Source organism: Lampris incognitus, chromosome 2 (genome assembly GCF_029633865.1).
Source record: "Lampris incognitus isolate fLamInc1 chromosome 2, fLamInc1.hap2, whole genome shotgun sequence".
Lineage (NCBI taxonomy): Eukaryota > Metazoa > Chordata > Actinopteri > Lampriformes > Lampridae > Lampris > Lampris incognitus.
Window position 1 is genome coordinate 82,797,126 of NC_079212.1, and position 21,483 is coordinate 82,818,608.

Sequence of the window (21,483 nt, forward strand, 5' to 3'; positions counted from 1 at the left end):
TTCCCCCTGGACCTCTCCAGCGATCTCCCTCCGTGTCTCTCTACCTGGACCCCTCCTATTCAGACTTGACTTCCTGGATCTCGGACCCGGACTTCCTCGGACAACCCCTTGCTCTACGGACTCGGACTTTGGTAGCCCGGCGCACATCGTCTCAACAACGCTCACCTGAGACTCACCTGTCATTATCCCCTGTGGCAGTTTTGTTTGTTTTTCTTCCTTGCATTAAATCGCCCTTTGGGTTATCCCGTTGCTCCGTTGTCTGTCTGTCCTTTTGGGTTTCGCTACACTGGCCTCTGGTCTTCATTCGTGAAACGTAACAGAACGTCGAAGCCAGAATGAGCCAAAGCAAACCCGAGGGGAGACGGTCGCTCAGGGAGCTATAGCCCCGAAGCCCCAGAACCATAAAGCTCTCGAGGTAGTGGTAAAGAACCACGGCACTCAACTCACCCAACTCCATTCTGAGCTTAACGCTGCCTTCTCCCGGATCACTGGAGAAATCAGCGGGCTCCAGGCAAACTCGCATACCTCGGCGAGCACCCTTGCTTCACTCTCCGCGCAGATCGCTGCTCTGACTGAGGCAGTGTCCAAGATCGGCGACCACCCTGCTCTGGCCCCAGTCCCTGCCCCCAGCCCAGAGCATGAGCATGTCAACGCAAGCAGTGGTGTAGGTGTACTACACCACTGCTTGCGTTGACATGCTCATGCACCAGACATCGGGACGTAACCTGCAGACAGACAGCGGCGGGACGACGCGCGACAAGTGTCCGAGGAGGTGAGGAACAAGGCGTATGCATTCCTGACGAGCGACGTGGACGCGGAGATCCAGCCAGGGCGCGGCGTCAAGATGATAGGTCTCATGGCGGACACGGGAGCAACGTCACGTATCATCACGGATATAGCAAAGTTCAAGAAATTTGACGACAGGTTCGAGGCCGAGACACACTGCGTGGAGTTGGCTGATGGCACAAGGAGCCACGGAATCGCAGAGGAGACGCGGAGGTGTGCTTGATCGACAGCAGAGGGCGACGCCACAACACGACGCTGAGACAGGCGTTGTACATCCCTTCATAACCGCAGGACATCTTTTCCGTGAAAGCAGCTGCTGCCAGCGGAGCGACCATAATCTTCAGGGAAGGAAAGGACGTTCTACGAGACGGTACACAATTCCATATTCACGGGCATAACAGACTATACTACTTGCACACAGTAAATGATGAATGTGATGACCAATGTAAAGCGGGTTTTGATATACAGACATGGCATGAGATTCTAGGGCACTGTAATTACAATGATATTCAGAAATTACAAAATGTTGTTGATGGTATGACAATCAAGGGCAAAGTAGACAAACCCTACATTGCGAAGTGTGCACTCAGGGAAAATACGTATATCCAAACTAGGAATAGGGAGCCTGATGTGAGAGCCAAAGCAGGTCTAGAGTTGGTACACACAGATCTAGCGGGACCAATAGACCCAGAGTCCAGAGGCGGGTACAGGTTTGCGTTATCATTCACTGATGATTACTCCAGTGCAGTGTTCGTGCACTTTCTAAAAAATAAGAGTGGCACAAAGAAGTTTCTTGCTGACACAGCCCCATACGGGAAAATTAAATGTATCAGATCTGACAATGGTACAGAATTCACGGGAAAGAATTACCAGGCACTGCTCAGCAGAAATGCAATTAAGCATGAGACCTCAGCACCATACTCACCACACCAGAATGGTACAGCTGAGTGAAACTGGCGAACCCTGTTTGACATGGCGAGGTGTATGCTAATAGAGAGCGAGTTGACAAAAGTGTTATGGACCTATGCAGTGCAGACAGCAGCTGTAGTGAGGAACAGATGCTTTTGCAATCGCACAAAACAGACACCTTACTTAATGTTGACAGGAAAACGGCCTAACATTTCTAGGATGCAAAAGTTTGGGTCAGTCTGTTGTGCCTATAAGCATGACAAGAGAAAACTAGACTCGATGTGTGAGAAAGGAATCTTTGTCGGGTACGACAAGAATAGCCCAGCCTACATGGTCTATTATCCTGACAATGGGAAAGGACAGAAGCACAGACTGGGTAAGTTTGTGACAAAAACGGTCGCAGAGCAGAGGTGCAGAATAGAGCTAGTAAGACCAGGCAAAATACTGATGTGAGTCCAGGATGTACTCCGAGCCAGGTCCCAGTAACTAGGCCTGAGGTGAACAGCAAAACGCAGACGGGCGAGCCCAGCCATGAGCCTACATTATACCCTTCTAGAGTGAGGAAGAAACCAGGTTATTTAATTGAATATGTATCTGGCGAGGCGAGTGATGATCAGGTACTGACGAACATAGATTACTGTTACAGACTGATGTGTAATGTACCCCTAACATTTAGGGAAGCAGTAACCTCAACTAACTCAAAGGAATGGATTAATGCAATGGATGACGGAATGCAATCGCTCAGAGAAAATGACACATTTACCCTGACCACCTTACCTGAGGGTAAGAATGCAGTGGGGGGTAGATGGGTCTATGCGATTAAGAACGATGTTGACGGATCTGACAAATACAAGGCACGGTATGTAGCTAAGGGATACAGTCAAAAGATGGGTGTAGAGCAGCGGTCGGGAACCTATGGCTCGCGAGCCATATATGGCTCTTCCGGTGACGGCATATGGCTCCCAGACAATTTTGAGTTGAAAATTATTTTTTTTTCAAAAAAATCCGTTTGGAACTGATTTTAAAATACTTGTGATATTTCTTAATAATACTGTGTCATTTTAAAGTAAACAGAAATTAGTTTTGAAGATAAATTTCACGGGTCATGGGTCACCCGTCGGTCGGGTCGGGTACCAATGGCTCGCGAGCATGTCCGGGTCATTGTAAAGGTGAAGAAATCAATTTTATCAGATAGCCAACTAGTTTATCCGCTTCAACCCTTGTAACGGAAAAGATGGCGAAAAGAAAAAAAGACGATGATTACCGTGCATTCCAGGCTGCGTGGACAGAGGAATTTGCATTTGTGGAGAGAGCAGGATCTGCGGTATGTCTAATATGCAATGATAAAATTGCATCGATGAAACGGTCAAATATAAAGCGGCACTTCGATACGCACCATGCTTCATTTGCATCGAAATATCCAGCGGGGGACAGCAGGAAAAGGGCATGCGAGGAGCTACAGCGGAGAGTGCAGACGAGTCAGCAGCAACTACGTGTGTGGACCAAGCAAGGTGACGGGAATTCCGCTAGCTTTGCGGGGGCTTTGGCAATAGTAAGGAATGGAAAGTCATTCACAGATGGCGAGTATGCCAAAACATTCATGCTTGATGTGGCCAATGAACTGTTTGACGACTTCCCAAATAAAGACAAGATAATCAAACGAATAAAAGACATGCCCCTGTCAGCAAGAACTGTGCACGATCGTAGCATCATGATGGCAAATCAAGTCGAGGAAACACAAATTAAGGACATAAACGCCGGGACATACTTTTCTCTCGCGTTAGATGAGTCAACAGACGTTAGCCATCTATCTCAGTGCAGTATCATTGCCAGGTATGCTGCAGGTGACACACTGCGTGAGGAAAGCTTGGCTTTTTTGCCAATGAAAGGGACAACAAGAGGAGAGGATTTATTCATGTCTTTCATGGAGTTTGCTAAAGAAAAAAAACTACCGATGGATAAACTTATTTCTGTCTGTACTGATGGTGCACCCTGTATGTTGGGGAAGAACAAAGGATTTGTAGCGCTTCTCCGTGAACATGAAAAGAGAGCCATCCTAAGTTTTCATTGCATCCTGCACCAGGAGGCGCTTTGCGCTCAGACGTGTGGCCAGGAGCTTGGCGAGGTGATGTCTCTGGTCATTCGAGTGGTCAACTTTATTGTTGCCCGAGCTTTAAATGATCGCCAGTTTAAAGCTCTGTTAGAAGAAGTTGGGAATCATTATCCCGGTCTGCTTTTACACAGCAACGTGCGTTGGTTGTCAAGGGGGAAGGTGCTCAGCCGTTTTGCAGCTTGCCTGAGTGAAATCCGGACTTTTCTTGAAATGAAAGGCGTCAAGCATCCTGAGCTAGACAACACTGACTGGCTCCTGCAGTTTCACTATCTCGTGGACATAACTGGCCATCTGAACCAGCTCAATGTGAAAATGCAAGGTATTGGAAATACAATCTCATCCCTTCAACAAGCAGTGTTTGCATTTGAAAGCAAGCTGGAAGTCTTTCTCAGGGACATTGAAACAGGTCGTCTTCTGCACTTTGAAAGACTGCAACAATTTAGAGATGCATGTTTAGCAAGTGACTCCACTCAACATCTGGATCTCCAGCAGCTAGCTGGCTTTACGTTCAATCTCCTGCAGTCATTCAAAGCACGTTTTGGAGAATTTCGTGCGCGCACTGGTCTTTTCAAGTTCATCACTCATCCACATGAGTGTGCAGTGGACAAAATCGACCTGACATGCATCCCCGGGGTCTCTATCGGAGACTTTGAGCTGGAAGTTGCTGACCTGAAGGCATCAGACATGTGGATGAGTAAGTTCAAGTCACTTAATGGAGAGTTGGAAAGTCTTGCGCGACAGCGAGCAGAGCTGGCGAGGGAACACAAGTGGACAGAAATTAAAAATCTTCAACCTGAAGACCAGCTGATTCTTAAAACTTGGAACGAGCTTCCTGTGACATACCACACAATGCAGCGTGTGAGTATTGCCGTATTGACCATGTTTGGCTCTACATATGCATGTGAACAGTCTTTCTCGCATATGAGGAACATTAAGACCAACCTACGCTCACGTTTAACTGATGGAAGCCTCAACGCCTGCATGAAGCTCAACCTCACCACGTATGAACCAGACTACAAGGCCATCAGCAAAACCATGCAGCACCAGAAGTCGCATTAAAAGTAAGACATATTTAATTTATTATACGTTAAAAATACTATATGGCTCTCAATGAAATATATTTAGAAATATTTGGCTTTTATGGCTCTCCCAGTCAAAAAGGTTCCCGACCCCTGGTGTAGAGTATGAGGAGACATTTTCTCCTGCTCCTAACTTGACCAGTATTAGCGCGCTGATGCCAAAAGCAGTGCAGGAAAACCTGATGGATGTCAAAACTGCTTACCTTCATGCACCAATAGATTGCGAGATTTTCATGGAACAACCAGAGGGTTACGAGGTGAAATCCAGTACAGCACCAAATGAAAAGTTGGTGTATAAGCTAGAAACGTCATTATATGGGTTAAAACAGTCAGGCAGGAACTGGAACAAAATGTTGCATGAGTATCTGAACGAAAATTAGTTTTTGCAAAATCCAGCTGATCATTGTGTTTACACAAGGGAAACAGAAAATGAGAAAGTGATAATTATAATATGTGTTGATGACTTGATTATTGCTGCCAGTGATGAAAATGCACCGAAGATTGTAAAGGAGATGCTCACAGCAAAATTCAAGATGAAAGACTTTGGGTAAATTGAAACATTTTCTTGGTATCGATTTTGACCAGTGTGATAAATGTGTGAAAATGAAGAGGAATGTGAATAAAAAAATGCTAGAAAGATTTGACATGCAAGATTGTAAACCAAGAGCAAAACCCTGTGAACAAAACTTGAACTACACTAATGATGCAGAAATGTTGAGTGATGCCAGAAAATACAGAGAGATAGTAGGTAGCAGATGTGATGATGAAACCCGTAACAAAATGGAAGTTGGTTAAGTTTGCAGAGTTTATTTTTGGAGAGTAACCATGTAAGTGAAAGGTAACATGATGCGAGGTAGAAAACCTTACGATGTTTTGTTAAGAAGAGAGCAAATTGGGGGTGTTGACATATATGAAATGTGTGCTCTCAAAGTACATCTTTATTTTTGTATTAACACAGGCAAACTTCATGGGTGCATAGCGGGAACCGTGTGACGATCAATGATAACAGCCAATGAAATGCGCTGAGATTGACATGTGGTCTGTGCGTATATAAAAGTGCATCTGTCAGTAAAGTCGCTCTTTTTACATTTGACTCCGGTAAGAGCAGAGTTGACTCCCCACTGTGTATTTATTCCTCCGTAAAGTTATCCATTATTTCGGTCTAGCACTGGGTATAAACGCCAGAATCGCTGTACAATTAAACTCTGACAACACCATCCAGCTTACTCTTTCTCGTACTTCTCTAGTTTCTCCTGAAACTCGGGAGGTGCCCAGATAACAACCAAACACTGAGCTTCCTCAGCTGACCACTGCGCACCCGTGTTATCTGCTGATTCCGCCATTATCTACCGTCAGGGATCTCCTCTCTCCTTCCTCTGGACTGTCACACACACACCCATTGATGTCGTCACGGTTCGCGCTGAAAGACCTATTTTTTGGTGCCGGTTAATAACTAGCTTTTCGGGTTCACAACCAATTTATTTTTGGTCGAAATGCTCTGAACCGTTCAAGAAAGGGTTTGCGAACCAGCACCGAACCCGTTCCCTGTTGGTGGAAGTGAAACCATGCAGGAAACAGTTCTGTGGAGCCCCTCCCCTTGTCCATGGCTTTCCTCCTGCTTGACGCTTAACCACCAGTCGTCCTGGGCCGAAGTGGTGGTCCGCAGTCACAAGAGAGACTCGGACGGGTCTACCTCACCCCCTCGCCTGTCCACCTGCTATGTGACCCTGTTTGACACTGGTCTACCCGGATGATGTCCCTGCGGTTCCAAAACGTCCCGATCGAGACCCCACTACCAAAATGGCGCCTGCCGACACTGCAGCTTCCCCACTACTAGTGGGTAGCAGTCTTCATGTGGCTCGCCATCCCACTGTAAAGCCAAAACAACAGCCCTCATCCCGGGTAATGACCTCCTCTTCCCGTCATAAGATCCTGTGAGAGGCCATGATCAGACACTCCGGAAGTCTTCCTTGCCCCGAGCCAGTGGGAAAATTCATTGTCAGAGCTGATGTCGCTGCCTCGCAACAACGCTCGACCGCTCGGACACCCCATCCCCAATCGGTGATTTCAACATAGCGTGGAACGTGCACGGTACTGCCACAGCCGACGTCTCCTCGCGCCCTTTTAGGACGTGCCGTTACGGAGCGGATAAAAGCACCAAATTTTGCATGAGGCTTCTCTAGGACCAACTAAAGGATTTTAGGGTAGGAGCCCCACAAAAATATTGAAAATACCCATACAGAACACAAAAGTTGTTCTTGTATTCAAAAAAATATATTTTCTGAGTCATAAAGAGGACATTGATGATAAATTGTTATTTATTGCACACAAAAGAAGTTGAAACTGATTTTTAATTGTCCCCTGATTATTAACCCCCCCCTAATGATGTGTAAAATGGAGTACAAAGACACCTGGTGCCTGTACATCTTTCATATAGCCCTGCACACAATAGGCGGAAATTCAAAAAAAGTGAGAAAAATGAACTGTTCATCATGGAAAGTGTTATCTCTTTAATTTTTGTTTTAGATTTTAGCATCAAGTTGTTCAAATATACAAATACTGTGTCACTATACATTCAGACCACCAGATGGCGCTACACAAAATAAGCTCAACTGTCAAAATGAGTTTCCCTCCATAACTCATCACATATCAGCATTGTCTCAATGCAACACAGTCTCACACAGCTGCAACCAAACAAGTGAAATTCAGGTAAAAATCATAATAATAATCAATGAAAATGTGCTGTATGTTGCTAAATGAGCATATGGAAGTAAAGATTATTATCTAAGCTATCTCCATTAAACAGCTAAGGCTAGCACAGAGGTCTGTTTTTCAGCTAGCAACTAGCTAGGGCTTGTCAAAAATGTTAGCTGGTGCAATCTGGAATAGTTGTGTATCCACCTTAAAAGTTATTTACTTAAATCTAGTTTTGATATATTTATTTGAAGTACATGGCTTTTGCCAGAATGGCTTTTAATTTGTTCCATTGTTTCTATGACAGTGAAACCTCAACATGATTCTGAACTCTGCCAGAAAGCTATAACTCAGCATGCTTATAACGCAGCCTAGAGCCTCACACAGGGCTGAAACAAAACAAGTTCTAATTCAGGTAAATACAATAGCAATTCATTAACAATAAGCAGTATGTTGCAAAACAGCAAACACTAATTTAATTGCATTACCTTAATCAATTTGTTCCATTATTTGTGTGACAGTTTGTGAGTTCACAACATGAAACTGGACTCTACCAGAGAGCCATATCTCAGCATGATTATAATGCAGAGCTGCAATCAAAAGTGAACACAACTCAGGTAAATCATATAATACTACATAAACAATGTATGTTATTAAGCAGACCATAGTAAAAGCTCAGTTTGTTGCACTATCAAGATTAATTGGTTCCAATATTTTGGCAGTGACAGTTTGTGAGGCCTCAACATGGAATTGAACTGGGATCACTGTATCATTTGCCAGAAGGACACCGCTGAACCATTAAGATGTCCCTTGAGACGTGCTGAGAGAAGTGATGAAGATAACTTAGATGCTTACAGTTCCTTTTTGTCTAATGTAGAGCAATTCCGTGCCATTGATGCTCTTCCAGTGAAACTCTTGTTTGGGGATGATCAAACTTGATCAAGCGATTTTGCATCCCATTCTGCTTCTTGGCACAAATCTTGCCATCTGAAATTCAACAATTTTAAGCTGGCAAAGAAAAAACGGAAGGGACAACGGAATCCTGAGAAAAAGCTAGAGAAGAGACAAAGACTAGATAGTCAAAAGTGCTTCTTCTGTGAGAGTGGCACAGATCAAGGAGCTCTCCATGCAGTGTCAACATTCAATGCTGATGAAACAATCCGAACTATGATTACTAAACTAAATGACACTAAGCTTATGCCCAAGATAGTTGGAGGGGATTTGATGGCAATGGAGGCAAAATACCATTTACCATGCCTAGCCAAATTGAGGAATCAACATCGAAGTATGACTCGAAAGTCAGGTCAATCTCCTGAAAATAGTGATGAAAAAATGAATGAATCTCGAGCTTTCGTAGAACTGATCAACTACACTGAGAAATCTGTGGAATCTGGAGTTCTTCTCTTCAAGCTGTCTGAGCTCCACTCACTGTATGTAAATCGCCTCGAGAAGCTGGGGATCAAGAAACAAGTCAACAAAACCAGGCTCAAGGATCATTTACTTGAACACCTGCCAGAGACACAAGCACAGTATGATGGGAAGAATACACTTCTCATTTTCAATGGAGGAATGAGAAATATGTTAAAGGAAGCCCTGAACAAATGTAATTTTGATGAAGATGCTTTCATTCTAGCAAAAGCAGCAAAGATAATCAGAAATGACATATTCAACCACTCTGGCTTCCACTTCACTGGCTCCTTCCCCTGGTCCCTCTATTCTTTGCCTTGGACCATGTGAACTATTCAAGATGGATGTCTGTCCATATCAGGGACATGAAGTCTTTGCCCAGCTCTATAAAGGATGAGTTTGAGAAGAATTCAGATTGACTGTCATCCTGTATGACAAATCCAGCCCTTCGAACTCAATTAACCAAAAAAGAAAAGAACTCTTCTGTGAAGAAAATAGAACAATGGAGAAACTACCTCCTACCCAGAATGCACTCCTCCAGCACGTGAAACGGGCAGTCTACCAAGCAGGCACCTGGACCACCAGTACACAAACCCACCAAGACATTCCTTCTCCAGAGAGCTACGGATGGACCAAGGAATTGGGATCATGGGTGCCAGTCTGGCTAACAATTCCTGAGGTCTCCAGAGCTTGCAGAGAGCTCATCAGATGCTCATGTAAAGGGGATTGTAGCTCTTGCAAATGCAGCACTGGAAATTTGGACTGCTCACCTCTTTGCAAATGCAACTGTAACAGATAGACACAATAAACAGTAACTCGCTTCTTCTACCCCATGTTTTTACATTAAGATGCATGTTCATTTGTATTCATCATTGCATTAAATGTGTTGTTGATAATACGTAATGTTTGGGGACTTTATTTCTGTAAAAGTTGGCCAACTTTATCACATTTGGAAGTGATTTGATGATTTTATGATGCATATTGTCTGAAAAATACTAGGCGGATTTTCAGATACTTCATTGACATTGACAGTGTTGCAATTTGATATTTTAAATTGAGATTTTCCAGGGGCTCCTACCCTAAAATCCAATAACTGACCCTAAGGAACCATCCTACCAAAAATGGCGCTTTTATCCGCTCCGTAACGATCATTTCACTAAGCCACCAGACTACCTGGGCCACATTAGTAGTTGGGGATTCCATAATCAGAACCATTTGTTTCTTCAACGAAAGCCACGCACTGTTTCCCCGGAGCCACAGTCCCTGATATCCCAGATAAGCTGTCGGGGCTTCTGTGCTCACTCCCATCCTCCACCAATCGAGGGCTCGTTCATGTGGGCACAAAAGATGCAGCTCGTCAGCAGTCTGAACTGACTAAAAGGATTTTAACGATCTTTTTAGCTTTTTAAGCACTTGTTGAAATCTGTTTTTATTTCCAGTCCTATTCCCACACTGGCCCATGGAGCAAGGCGTTTCAGCAGAATCGTCAGCCCCCACCTTTGGCTGGGTAGCCGAATGCTAGCATCCTCTCCAGCCAACTGACTCTTTGCATCCCACACTTCTTCCCGGAACCTCCATTTCCACCCATGGAAATTGAGGTATATTAGTACTCAAAATATCGATTTATTGCATTTTAATTCCTGGCTTTAGGTCAACTCAATGTGAAAGTTGTTAAAGGGGCTGTACTTTTTTTCCCATCCACTGTAGATGTTTGCTGCTTGAAAGCTCTGTAGTGATCTGTACCTGTCCAGGGTGCGAATAGGCTCGAGCCCCTGTGACCCTGAAATGGATTAAGCAGTTGTCGTGAGTAAATAATATGATATTCTGTGAGTTTTTTTCTTTAGTTTAATCTTATTTATTAGAAATTTATTTTTAAAGGTATAATAGGAGAAAAACTATGTCCAAATACAAATACTGCCAGTATTCATTGCAGACAATCAAACTCCTTATAGATAAAAACAGTTGATTAAAAAGGCATTTCTGACAATGTCAGTTGAGATGTAAAAGAAATATTCCAGTTGTTGCCTCTATTTAAAAATCATTGGAGAAAGAGCAGAGTTCCTCCTTACTGCTGACTGAAAATCTCAGAATTGTCCTCGACAAACCAAATGCAACTGAGAATCATCAACAGCCCTCCGGGGAACCCTTCTTTGGATAATCTGCAATGGGAAAAAAACAAAAAACAATAAAAAACAAAGCAAAATCTTGACTGCAGTAAAGACTAGTTAGGATGTTAACACAAAAATAGTTTGTAATACACATACCACTAAAAATATCTATATGCACATTGTGCATACAGATGTGCAAATTTTGTTTAAAGGTAGAACGAGTAGGATTTGAGACACATCATTCAAAGTTGGCCTCTCCTCCCCAGCTCAACGACCCAGTGGGGTGCACCAATTAGGCTTTACTAAGCCTGGGCCTACCTGCTAAGTCGGTCTTTAAGACCAATCTTAAGAATAGACTACATCAGTTGCACCAACCAAACTTAAGCCTAGTCTTAACTATGCCTGGTTTTAGAGATGCAGGTCCATGTGAATGCCCATGTGACTATGGCTGTTGCCTAGCAGTGTGTGTTGCCAGCATACATTGTTCACAATCTCTCACTGTCTTGCTAATTTGTAGCTAATCATTTCGAATTTGTGGCAGTGTTATGGAAGATCACAGAAAGTTTAATCTGGACACAGCGTTTATTGGGAGAAATGTTCATCACTCATCTAAGTGACCTTTTCAGTTTCAAAACTCTTAGATGAGTGATGAGAGGTTTCTCTCAGTAAACTTTGTGTCCAGATGAACTGATTCAACTCGCTGTGATTTTCTTACCTGGATTATTGAGCATGCATAAAGACATTATGGAGGATCAAAGAAAAAGAAAAGTCAATTTCATGGACATTGAGAGATAAAAAAATTAATAGAGCTGTACAGCCAACTCAAGAAAGCTCTGACTGCCAAGCATCTCATCTCATCATCAGCCAGTTCTCTGGGGTTGGGTCATGGTGGCAGCAAGCTGAGTAGGGCACTCGAGACGTCCCTCTCCCCAGTAACGCCCTCCAGCTCTTCCTGGGGGAATCCAAGGTGTTCCCAGGCCAGATTGGAAATGTCCCTACAGTGAGGTCTGGATCCACCCCAGGGTCTCCTTCCAGTTGGACGTGCCTGGAAAACCTCCAAAGGGAGGCGCCCAGGAGGCATCCTAATCAGATGCCTGAACCACCTCAACTGGCTCCTTTCGACATGAAGGAGCAGCGGCTCTGCTCCGAGCTCGCTCCTCACCCTATCTGTAAGGCTGAGCCCAGACACCCAATGGAAGAAACTCATTTCAGCCACTTGTATCCGCGATCTCACCCTTTCGGTCACTACCCAAAGCTCATGACCATAGGTGAGGGTTGGAACAAAGATTGACTGGTAAATTGAGAGCTTTGCCTTCCGTCTCAGCTCCCGCTTCACTACAACAGTCCGGTACAACGTCCACATTACTGCTGCTGCTGCACCAATCCGCTTGTCAATCTCCCGCTCCACCCCCCCCCCCTTGTGAACAAGACCCCAAGATACTTGAACGCCTTCACTTGAGGCACAACTCATCCCCAACCCAGAGGGAGCAATCCACCAATTTCCGGTAGAGAACCATGGCCTCAGACTTGGAGGTGTTGACTCTCACCTCGGCCATTTCACACTCAGCTGCAAACCACCCCAGTGTGTGCTGGAGATCGCGTTCTGATGAAGCCAACAAAACCACATCATTTATGAAGAGCAGAGATGCAATTCTGAGGTCCCCCAAATTGACACACTCCTCATCTTGATTGCGCCTTGAGATCACGTCCATGACTATCACAAACAGAATTGGAGACATGGGACAACCTTGGCGGAGTCCGACACCCACCGAAAACGTGTTTGACTTTGTGCCGAGAATACGGAAACAGTTCTCACTTTGGTTATACAAGGATCGGATGGCTTGTAGCAACTGCCCCGGTACCCCATACTCCCGCAGTACCCCTCAAAGAGTGCCCGGAGTACACAGTCGTAAGCCTTCTCCAAGTCCACAAAACACATGTAGACTGGCTGGTCAAACTCCCATGCCTCCCTCAGCACTTCCGCAAGGGTAAAGAGTTGGTCCATTGTTCCACAGCCAGGACGGAATCTGCCTTGTTCCTCCTGGATCCGAGGTTCGACAATCGGTCAGAGCCTCCTTTCCAGCACCCTAGAGTAGACTTTCCCAGGGAGGCTGAGCAGTGTGATGCCCCAATAATTGGAGCACACCTTCTGGTCCAAGACTGCCAGGCAGGTCAACATAATAACAAATAAGAAGCGGTCGACCTGAAGAGAAATAATGGAGGCCATAAATGATTGTTCAATTATTGTTCATTTAGTTGGATAGATGGTTGTGTTGACTAGTCCCTTCTCTACCAGCCCCCACCATGAGTGTTTTATTTTTAAAAAATCAGCAAGACCAACTCGAAATGGCTACTTGAACCATATTAATGGAACTAAAAGATTCGCTGAAAAAAAATATTTTTTTGCATGTCTTTATGCATGCTCAATAATCCAGGTAGAGAAATCACAGAAAGGTGAATCGGTTCATCTCGACACAACGTTTGGTGGGAGAAACGTTTCATCACTCGTCAGTTGCATAACATTTGTAGAGTACATCTGAGTACATCTGTCACCATCTTACAATGCTGCGATTGCAACTATTCCCCAATCCTCTGTGAATAGTACAAATGGCCATTGAAACTCTAGTTAATGCTCACAGCAATTTGCATATGAAACCAATTAGTGGTTTGACGTTATGCAACTGTGCTGTTTATAAGGTTGAGGGTTATCTGCAGTCAGTTGAGACTGATGAAGTCACTTGGATGAGTGATGAAACGTTTCTCCAACTGGACGTTGTGTTCAGATGAACTGATTCACCTTTCTGTGAATTTTCTTTACATGGATTGATTATCAACTACGATACACGTTTCACGAGTTTTACTTTTGACATTTCTTGGTTGGGCGGCACAGTGGCGCAGTGGTTAGCGCAGTCGTCTCGCAGCAAGAAGGTCCTGGGTTCGAGCCCCAGTGTAGTCCAACCTGGGTGGGTCATCCCGGGTCGTCCTCTGTGTGGAGTTTTCATGTTCTCCCTGTGTCTGCGTGGGTTTCCTCCAGGGGCTCCAGTTTCCTCCCACAGTCCAAAGACATGTAAGTCAGGTGAATTGGCTGTGCTAAATTGTCCCTAGGTATGAGTGTGTGTGTGTGTGTGTGTGTGTGTGTGTGTGTGTGTGTGTGTGTGTGTGTGTGTCTGTGTGTGTGTGTGTGTGTGTGTGTGTGTGTGTGTGTGTGTGTGTGTGTGTGTGTCATCCCTGTGATGACCTGGCGGCCTGTCCAGGGTGTCTCCCTGCCTGCCGTCCGTGACTGCTGGAATAGGCTCCAGCATCCCCGCAACCCTGAGAGCAGGATAAGCGGTTCAGATAATGGATAGTTGGATAGATTAATAATAGGTATTTAGTAATATTGCGCAAGGCGGCTTGATGCCAGTGACGCCCTGTGGATGGCCTGACAGGTAGTGGACTTGTGGATGCTGATCTTGTCTTCAACTGTGTTTTGAAATGCATCATTTGCATAATAGCAAATTGCTATTAGCAGCTTCAACGCAGGTGACAATGCTGCGTTGTGTTCCGATGCAAACTGCAAGTCTGGTGACGGCTCTTCAATAAGTTCATCTCTCCTACTGAATCGAAACCTATCAATCAGCTCCTCGCCGTTGTATATATCCAATGGATTGTTTCTGTCCCGAATAACTCTCTCCCATCTGAAAGCCCACTTGTTGTAAAGACACAAGACATACAAGACACGCCATGATCAGTGTTACAAGCTGTGTTAAAGTCGTTACTATAGAAACAGCCTAGATTTTGACTTTACACCTCCTCCTCACTAGGTGTAAGATTTATGCCCTGTCTCAGCAAGAAGAAGACTTAAGTCTAGATGGTGCAACTGGCATAATTCTTAGGTCGGACCTAGAATGCCAAGTTACGACCAACTTAGCTTAAGACGAGGCATAAACCCTGTTGGTGCAACTGGCCCCTGGTCGCTGCATTCATAGAGTCCCACTGGCCAAAGGTTAACTTCCAGAAACATCCTGTACACCAGCAAAATAAGAAAGTAGAGGGCAGGGTCTCTACAGATACAGACATCGCCTCACACATTTAATGGATCACAAGTGATGATTGGGAGGGATTATTTTTTATGAGTCTATACATTGATTTTTAGGAAGATCATACTCGTTCTACCTTTAATTCTAAATATTTCAGCTGTTTCAATATTCCACACAATTTTTTGTGGACGTATGAAAGCCAAACGATGACCACTTCTCCAACATAAAAGGCTCCAACTTAAAGTGACAGCATAGCTGCTTACTATATTTCTATAACAATCAAGTCTTTTGCCTCTGTAAAACTATTAGTGTCTAGCTGCTAACAACAATTCAGCCAATCAACAATTAATGTATTATTTTGACTCAGATAAAAAGCCATTGGTTAAAATGAAAATCACATCTCTCAATAGCACATGACTGATGATTTTGGTGCTCAAAATCTATCTTACGATTAGGTCAGCATAACTCTGCCTGTAGCTCTTTTGTAAAATCAGTTTGTTGATAAGTCATGGGTAAAAAAAAAAAATTGTCATATTGTTCTTGATCTAGGCTTTGGGTTGAGGGATCGGAGTGTTAGGTTTGCAGCACCACACATGAAAGCAGGAAGGAAATGGAACCTGAGGGGAGGCAGTCCAGTGCACCCAGGAGGCACTTGAATATGACATTGTAGGACAAGTTCAAAGGGAGAGGACATGGCTTGGTTCAGGTTATCCACAGAAGGCAAATAGTTGTTGGTCAAAGTTGGAGAGAGAAGGAAGAGGTGCGCAGTGGCAGTTTCAGAGGCAAAACAAGGTCAGTGGACAAAATTGGGATTGTGTAGAGAGGAGGAAGACAGGTTGGCAAGAGTTGTCGACCTTGGAGGAAAGTCCTATTACATTATTGGGGCAACCTACAATGTTCTTTCGACACTGCAAAATTTCCATGTAGGTGAAAATGCAGTTTTGGTCAGTTGTGTGAAAGCACTGCTATACTGAGGAATATTTTGTCAGGCTGTAAGTTTTTTTTTTTTATAAATGTATTTCTAGTTTTTCCCCTTATCACACGCGATTAACCCAATGGCATATGGCCGGAACTCTTGTCGAATAACTCCCCTGGCTCACATTTCCACAGGAAGGAGATAGCCGTTACACCAGCTTCCTTCAAACTCGTGTCGGCTGCTCTCGCCATTTTACACACTGAAGCCTCGCATGGATTGCATTACCTTCAGGCCGCGAAGGAGGCATAGGGAGAATGCTTTTGGTTGCTTGGCTGCAGGTGCCCGGATGGGCCAGAGGCGTCGCTGGAGAACAACGAGTCCCCAAACACTACACCAATCTACACCCACTGTCCCTCTGGTAAGGGTGGCCTAATGAATGCCTTACCCCGTGGACGCTCTGGCCGTGACCGGTTATGGCCAGTCTGGGATACGAACCTCCCAGCCACATGATGAGCAGATTGCAAGAACGGCGGTTTATTCCGCTCGGCCATCAGAACGTCCATCAAGTTGTAAGTTTAATTCAGCACAGGGTAACTACACTTGGTGTCATAATAAAGTTTATTAGTTCTGGTAGGTGTTATCGAAAGGAAGTTGGCTTTGTTCAGGAGGGTCAGAATACAAGCACATACTCATAACCTTGGTAAATGGGGGAGGGCGAGGAAATGGAAATTGCTAGTATTTGTTGGCACGCGACTACAGGTCCCACTAATTGTGTCCACTACCTTGAGGCCTGACATGGATCTGTACTCAGAAAAGGAGCGAATAGTACATTTCATTGAATTAACAATTCCATTTAAGGGGCGTCCGCGTAGCATAGCGGTCTATTCTGTTGCCTTCCAACCCGGGGATTGCCAGTTCGAATCCCCACGTTACCTCTGGCTTGGTCAGGCGTCCCTACAGAAACAATTGGTTGTGTCTGCGCGTGGGAAGCCGGATGTGGTTATGTGTCTTGGTTGCTACACTAGTGCCTCCTCTGGTCAGTCGGGGCACCTGTTTGGGTGGGGGGTGGGGGCAGCGCGATCCTCCTATGCGCTACATCAGAAGCAGCTGGTGACTCCACATGTATCGGAGGAGACATGTGGCAGTCTGAAGCCCTCCCCGATCAGCACAGGGGGTGGAGCAGAGACTGGGACGCTTCGGAAGAGAGGGGTAATTGGCCAAATACAATTGGGGAGAAAAAAAGGGGGAAAATTAAAAAAAAAACAAAAAAAACCAAAACAATTCCATTTGAGAATGTAAGCTTTTAAGGGGAAGAGTTTAAAGTATGCAGAGTTGGTAGCTGAAACAAGGGGTCGTGGTTGGCAGGCTCATGTTTGACCAGCTGAATTACATGTTAGAGGGTTTGTAGCCAAATCAACTACATCATTCCTTTTAGATTTTGTAGTTCAAGGCCCTTGTTTGAGATTAGCCCTGCAGGAGGTGTCTGACACAACTAAAACGGCTAGCCAGTGGCTGTGGATGAGGTGAAATCAGTTCAGTTGTGTGTTAGTAAGTCTTAAATCTTTTTGATAGTAAGGTATTTAGGCAGACACTGGAGAGGCCTATATGGAACTTGTGCCACTGAGCATGCATTACCAGTGCCAGTGGACTTAGTCACCAGGTAGGGTGGTGTAGTGCCAGAGGCAGTAGTTAGAGATGGATGGCAGCCATTTAAGAGGCATGTACAGAATCAGTGCCACAGAGCATACATTAAGAATGCCAGTGGGAAGGTCTACATGGTGCTGGTTGCAGTAGTTAGAGATGGATGGCAGCCATTTGGATGGATGGCCTGTACGAAACTGGTGCCACTGAGCATACATTAATGATACCAGCCGGGTTAGTTACAGGGCAGGGCCGTACAGTGCCAGAGGTGGTAGTTAAGGATGGATGGCAGTCACCTAGGAAGCCTGTACAGAGCTGGTGCCACTGAGTGTACATAAAGAGTGCCAATGGGGGTAGTCACTGGGCAGGTCCATGTGGCGCTGGTGGGGGTTGTTCAAGTTAACTTGTGGGATGGTGTTAGACAGAGGGTGTTGCAAGTGGTATGGAGGGGGTCAGTTCTGGGATGCCAGAACTCACTGTTGAGCCTTATTGAGGTGTTGTGGGCCTTCAGATCACATGTATTGCTGAATGTTTGATACCAGTTAATGTCAAGGTTGACTTGTTAGTCAGGTTGAGGTTAGGGCTGGTTGGTATTTAACAATATCAATGTTAAGAATCTCTCATTGACCTAATTTTGCTCATATTGGTATGTCATGTTGGTAAAAGCTTTTCCCACTGTGGAACTTTGTGAGTTGTCCCCTTAAAAAGACTACACCACTCAGTCGTCATGCCTAGTCCAGCCTTCGTTCCTCGTCCTAAATAAATGCAGTGTGCTGGGCATGAGGCAACATGAGCACTGATACTGAGCCCCAGTTGGGCAGGGATGACTCAAGAGAAGACAAGCTGGTTTCTAAAAAAGATGCATTGGGCATCATTTGGTTATATCTTGGCCTCAGCACTTGGACTTCAGTGGGTATGTTGGTATGTTATTGTGATACTGTATCGATTCCCAAAAACACTGTTGATTATATTTAATCGTTTACATGCCAAGATACATGGCAGACTATGTTGTAATCTATCTTCAGCCATTTGACTCTTCCAATCCAACGGAACAACGTAAACTGAGACAGGAAGTAGCGTAAACACAAAGGACACAGGCCTATGAAATCCCAATATGTCGCCTTGCTTACAGTATCGCTGTATATTGAATCGTAACCCCTGTATCGTGATACGTAGCATATAACCAAATTCTTGCCAATACAGCCCTAACCAGAGGTGAAACACTGCCAACCAAGTGGTCAAAGTAGAAACGGTTACAACAGAGCCTGATTCAGGAAACGCTGATTACCGCAGTGCAGGCTGCATATGTTGTTAATGTTAGAAGCAAACGAGAGGACTGCTGCTTTGGGTTTGTTTTATCTCCCCAGACTACAAGTGTACCAAACTGCGGTGCCTGACATTTACAAAAATGATGTAAAATGATAGCTGTTGGCTCACATGATTTTCTTACAGATTATGTCATGCAGACAGCTAGTTATGGAGCTGTGATGGTGGTTAGCAAGGTTTAAAAGAAATTATCGTTTATTTATCGTTATTGAGGTAAATGTGTGAAATTATCGTGATAATGATTTGAAATTGTATCGCCCAGCTCCAGTTCAGGTTATATAATAGGCACGCAGTCTGAAGGCCAACTCAAATAAGATATACAAACCATATAAACTTTTGCTGTCAACCATTAAAGGACAGGGTAGGAAATGAGCACCTGCAACCTGACCATTAATTAATGCTAATTAATTAATTCTGATTAAAAGCCCTTTTCTGCAGAGATATTGATAGATGAAATCTTATTATTTATCAGTTTACCCGTTCTTGGTATTTCCGGGACTGGCACAGGGGTGTTTCCCGGTCTTGGTTGTTTTTTCTTCTAATTGCACCCTCTCTGTCAAGTGAGCGGGGTCTGGGAACTTTGAACTTGCTGCGCTGGTGCCATGACTTGAGCTCCTCATTCACCACATGTCTTGGGAGACCACCAGAATGGTACTGTGGATGCTCTAATAGGGAGGGGGAATGAGAGAGTCTAACATCACGAGGCCTGTGTCTTTGTGATCTCTGGAGTTGGACAGAAGCCTCTGTGTAAGAGTAGTCATGTCTTTCTGAAGGGCAGGGAGACTGTTGGACATGGTAGCTCCTCGCCCTATTCGCATCATGGATGTAACCAACCTCTTCTTTGTAGTGTCTTCTGTTAAAACTTGGGCTGGACAGGTGCCTAGTGTTACCATAAAAAACGGGGCTTGATGAGGTTAGGTGCCTGGAGCTGCCAGCCGGGCTGGGGTACTGGAACGGGGATTGTCTGGGCAGATCACAGAGCATTTCTTGACATGGAGAGCTGGCATACGATGTAGATGAGTGTTCCGAGTTGCTGTCCTCGGAGTTAGTGTGGTTTCCATAGTTCAGTCTAGGTGCATGAGACTCTGGTAAAGCTACTGTGTAATCTGTCAACCGCCTCCTTGGACGCCTGGTGCAACCTTGGATCTTTTCTGTGGCACAGGAAGACTCTGCGCTGGATAATCTGTGTAAGATCAAACAAGAATGTTGCAGATCAAATAAATACACTTTTTTTTGTTTACCCCTTTTTCTCCCCAATTGTATCCTGCTAAATCACCCCACTCTTCTGAGCCGTCCTGGTCGCTGTTCCACCCCCTCTGCTGATCCAGGGAGGGCTGCAGACTACCAAATGCCTCCCTAATGCTATTCCCCCCAGTTCCCCCTCCCCCTGAACAGTTGCCCCGACCGACCAGAGGAAGCATTAGTGCAGCGCCCAGGACACATACCCACATCCGGCTTCCCACCCGCAGACACGGCCAATTGTGTCTGTAGGGACGCCCGACCAAGCCGGAGGTAACACAGGGATTTGAACCAGCGATTCCCATGTTGGTAGGCAACGGAATAGACAGCCACGCTACCCAGATGCCCAATATGCCTTTTGAAATACTCATATTGCGCAATTATGCAAATCTTTTTTGCTGTGCAATCTTCATCATCCATGTAAAGACAAGGCAAACATTACTGTCTGAGAATAATAGGTACACATCAGTTTAACAACATAATAATAATAATAAAAACAAAATAATAATAATAAACTTTATGTATGTAGCACTTCTAAGAGCATGTTATAAAGTGCTTTACAGACCAGGATAAAACAAATAAACTGTACAGTAAAAGTAGGAATAGTAAATAAAAGAAATACAGTAAGTAAAGTAAAAACAGTAAAAGAGCAGTATAGGGGGAAATATGTGATTTGAAGTCATTTTGACAGTCATGGTTCTGCTGACAGAGGCGAGTTGAGGAGGCTACCTGAGGGACAGCTGTCGATGTAGACGCAGCTCTGGTGTGGAGGGGGCACTGGCTGACTGGGTGTGGCACAGCTTTAAATGGGAAAACTGATGCTGGAGGGAGGAGGGTCCCAAACAGGCTTCCAGTGGAGGCAACACTTGGGGTGTGACTGGACTGCTGAATAAGAAACATGGAAGGAGAAGAAACTTCTGAACAGTTATGTTTGATGAGTATTTCAAAATCTGACCTGTCCTTGCTGAGGAGGTTAGCCTCGAGGAAACAGGATGAGCAGTAAACAGAGGTTTGGTTGGCTGGATGGCTCTCGAGCTGTACACTATGGGTCGTAGGTGGCAGATATTAGATATATGCAACCCATTGTAACTGCCAAAATGCCCTAAAGAACCTAAACCTTAATTGCTCCACAGAACACTAGGCCCCAGCTGAACTGTCAGTACTGACCTGTGTACAGGAAGTACCTGTCAGTACTGACTGACCTGTGTACAGGAAGTACCTGTCAGTACTGACCTGTGTACAGGAA

The 21,483-nt window shown here is 44.8% G+C and overlaps 1 protein-coding gene and 1 long non-coding RNA gene across 5 annotated transcripts in view; one reads left to right on the forward strand and one right to left on the reverse strand.

Moving 5' to 3' along the window:
• The first annotated feature begins 4,728 nt into the window (after window positions 1–4,728).
• Window positions 4,729–10,716, forward strand: LOC130108364 (uncharacterized). The gene is made up of 3 exons (XR_008809877.1): window positions 4,729–4,869; window positions 10,428–10,586; window positions 10,696–10,716. It is a non-coding gene; the product is annotated as an uncharacterized LOC130108364 (long non-coding RNA).
• A 121-nt stretch (window positions 10,717–10,837) lies between these two features.
• Window positions 10,838–21,483, reverse strand: part of inavab (innate immunity activator b) — a 92,939-nt gene continuing 82,293 nt past the window's right edge. For 3 of the 4 annotated variants that reach the window (XM_056274510.1, XM_056274507.1, XM_056274508.1), the window contains 3 exons: window positions 20,967–21,122; window positions 19,476–20,181; window positions 10,838–11,147 (listed from right to left, as the gene is read on the reverse strand). In XM_056274510.1, coding sequence (XP_056130485.1) covers window positions 11,073–11,147; window positions 19,476–20,181; window positions 20,967–21,122 — 937 coding nt within the window. In that variant the 3' untranslated portion in view covers window positions 10,838–11,072. Of the gene's footprint in view, window positions 11,148–14,644; window positions 14,774–19,475; window positions 20,182–20,966; window positions 21,123–21,483 lie in introns of those variants that run through there. The other variant, XM_056274509.1, reaches the window with a different exon arrangement.